At 53.8% G+C, this 2,500-nt stretch overlaps 1 protein-coding gene across 1 annotated transcript in view; it reads left to right on the top strand.

Moving 5' to 3' along the window:
• fhip2b (FHF complex subunit HOOK interacting protein 2B) overlaps positions 1 to 2,497 on the top strand; it is a gene marked incomplete at its 3' end in the record, with an annotated part of 21,116 nt that extends 18,619 nt beyond the window's left edge. Inside the window, exons 9-12 of the mRNA XM_034076796.1 lie at positions 99 to 204; positions 405 to 481; positions 562 to 718; positions 2,453 to 2,497. Coding sequence (XP_033932687.1) covers positions 99 to 204; positions 405 to 481; positions 562 to 718; positions 2,453 to 2,497 — 385 coding nt within the window. The remainder of the gene's footprint in view (positions 1 to 98; positions 205 to 404; positions 482 to 561; positions 719 to 2,452) is intronic.
• Positions 2,498 to 2,500: the final 3 nt, after the last annotated feature.

The following is a 2,500-nucleotide window of genomic DNA, read 5'->3' as shown; positions in this document are numbered from 1 at the left end:
TGAACACACACTGAAAACACTGAACACACACTGAACACACACTACACAGTGAACACACACACACACACACACTCAGTACTCGTGTCTCTGTGTTGCAGCTCTCAGTTTTCCCGCTGCAGCTCTGAGTCTCCGGCCTCTGGTCACATGACCAACTTCTTCTCCTGGCTGGACTTCCTGGATCACCTGATGAGAGAGGCTCCACAGGTACACACACACACACACACACACACACACACACACACACACACACACACACACACACACACACACACACACACACACACACACACACACACACACACACACACACACACACACACACACACACACACACACACACACACACACACACACACGTTGTGTCTGTGATTCAGAGTCTCATGTTAACATGTGTGTGTTAGCAGGTGTTAGCGCTGAAGCTAGCTCAGTGTGTTCATCGGTTCTGGTTGGTGGACGTTCTTCAGCCTCAGCTGCTGCACACGTGAGTCTGACTTCCTGTCTACCTGCACAGGTACACTGCAGAGCTTCTTCTTGTGTGTGTGAGCAGGTGTGTGTGTGCAGGTGTGAGCAGGTGGTCCTGGTCTCCACCTCGCTCCTCTCTGCTGTCGTCCGATTGGTCCAGTCCTCCTCTCTGCTGGATCAGATCGTTCACTTCCTGCTGAGGACGGACGCTCTGACTCACCTGCTGCTGCAGCGCTGCGACCACATCTCTGACCAGGTGAGAGCTGCAGGGGAGGGGCACTGTGGGGGAGGGGCACTACGGGGGAGGGGCACTACAGGGGAGGGGCACTACATGGGAGGGACACTACGGGGGAGGGGCACTACAGGGGAGGGGCACTACGGGGGAGGGTCACTACGGGGGAGGGTCACTACGGGGGAGGGTCACTACGGGGGAGGGTAACTACGGGGGAGGGGCACTGCGGGGGAGGGTCATTACAGGGCAGGGTAGCTACAGGTGAGGGTCACTACAGGGGAGGGTCACTACAGTTGAGGGTAATTACGGGGGAGGGTAACTACAGGTGAGAGTAACTACAGGGGAGGGTAGCTACAGGTGAGGGTAGTTACATGTGAGGGTAGCTACAGGTGAGGGTAGTTACATGTGAGGGTAGCTACAGGTGAGGGTAACTACAGGTACAGGTGAGGGTCACTACAGGTGAGGGTAACTACAGGTGAGGGTAACTACAGGTGAGGATCACTACAGGTGAGGGTAACTACAGGTGAGCGTAACTACAGTTGAGGGTAGTTACAGGTGAGGGTCACTACAGGTGAGGGTCACTACAGGTGAGGGTAACTACAGGTGAGGGTAGTTACAGGTGAGGGTCACTACAGGTGAGGGTCACTACAGGTGAGGGTAACTACAGGTGAGGGTAACTACAGGTGAGGGTAGTTACAGGTGAGGGTCACTACAGGTGAGGGTAGTTACAGGTGAGGGTAGCTACAGGTGAGGGTAGCTACAGGTGAGGGTAGATACAGGTGAGGGTAGATACAGGTGAGGGTCACTACAGGTGAGGGTAGTTACAGGTGAGGGTAGTTACAGGTGAGGGTAACTACAGGTGAGCGTAACTACAGGTGAGCGTAGCTACAGGTGAGGGTAGTTACAGGTGAGGGTAGCTACAGGTGAGGGTAGATACAGGTGAGGGTAGATACAGGTGAGGGTCACTACAGGTGAGGGTAGTTACAGGTGAGGGTAACTACAGGTGAGGGTCACTACAGGTGAGGGTAGTTACAGGTGAGGGTAACTACAGGTGAGGGTAACTACAGGTGAGGGTAGATACAGGTGAGGGTCACTACAGGTGAGGGTAGTTACAGGTGAGGGTAACTACCGGTGAGGGTCACTACAGGTGAGGGTAACTACAGGTGAGGGTAACTACAGGTGAGAGTAACTACAGGTGAGGGTAGTTACAGGTGAGGGTAACTACAGGTGAGGGTCACTACAGGTGAGGGTAGTTACAGGTGAGGGTCACTACAGGTGAGGGTCACTACAGGTGAGGGTAGTTACAGGTGAGGGTAGTTACAGGTGAGGGTAACTACAGGTGAGGGTAACTGCAGGGGAGGGGCACTACAGGTGAGGGTAGTTACAGGTGAGGGTAACTACAGGTGAGGGTCACTACAGGTGAGGGTAGTTACAGGTGAGGGTAACTACAGGTGAGGGTAGTTACAGGTGAGGGTAACTACAGGTGAGGGTAACTACAGGTGAGGGTAGTTACAGGTGAGGGTAACTACAGGTGAGGGTAGTTACAGGTGAGGGTAGTTACAGGTGAGGGTAGCTACAGGTGAGGGTAACTACAGCTGAGGGTGTGTGTGTGTGTGTGTGTGTGTGTGTGTGTGTGTGTGTGTGTGTGTGTGTGTGTGTGTGTGTGTGTGTGTGTGTGTGTGTGTGTGTGTGTGTGTGTGTGTGTGTGTGTGTGTGGTGTGTGTGTGTGTGTGTGTGTGTGTGTGTGTGTGTGTGCAGATCAGCATGGCGTCCCTCTCTCTGGTGGAAGAGCTACTACAGAAGCCT

This window comes from Pseudochaenichthys georgianus, unplaced genomic scaffold (assembly GCF_902827115.2).
Source record: "Pseudochaenichthys georgianus unplaced genomic scaffold, fPseGeo1.2 scaffold_1038_arrow_ctg1, whole genome shotgun sequence".
Classification (NCBI taxonomy): domain Eukaryota; kingdom Metazoa; phylum Chordata; class Actinopteri; order Perciformes; family Channichthyidae; genus Pseudochaenichthys; species Pseudochaenichthys georgianus.
The sequence above is the reverse complement of the archived record's forward strand: the minus strand, read 5'-3'. Positions and strand labels throughout refer to the sequence as shown.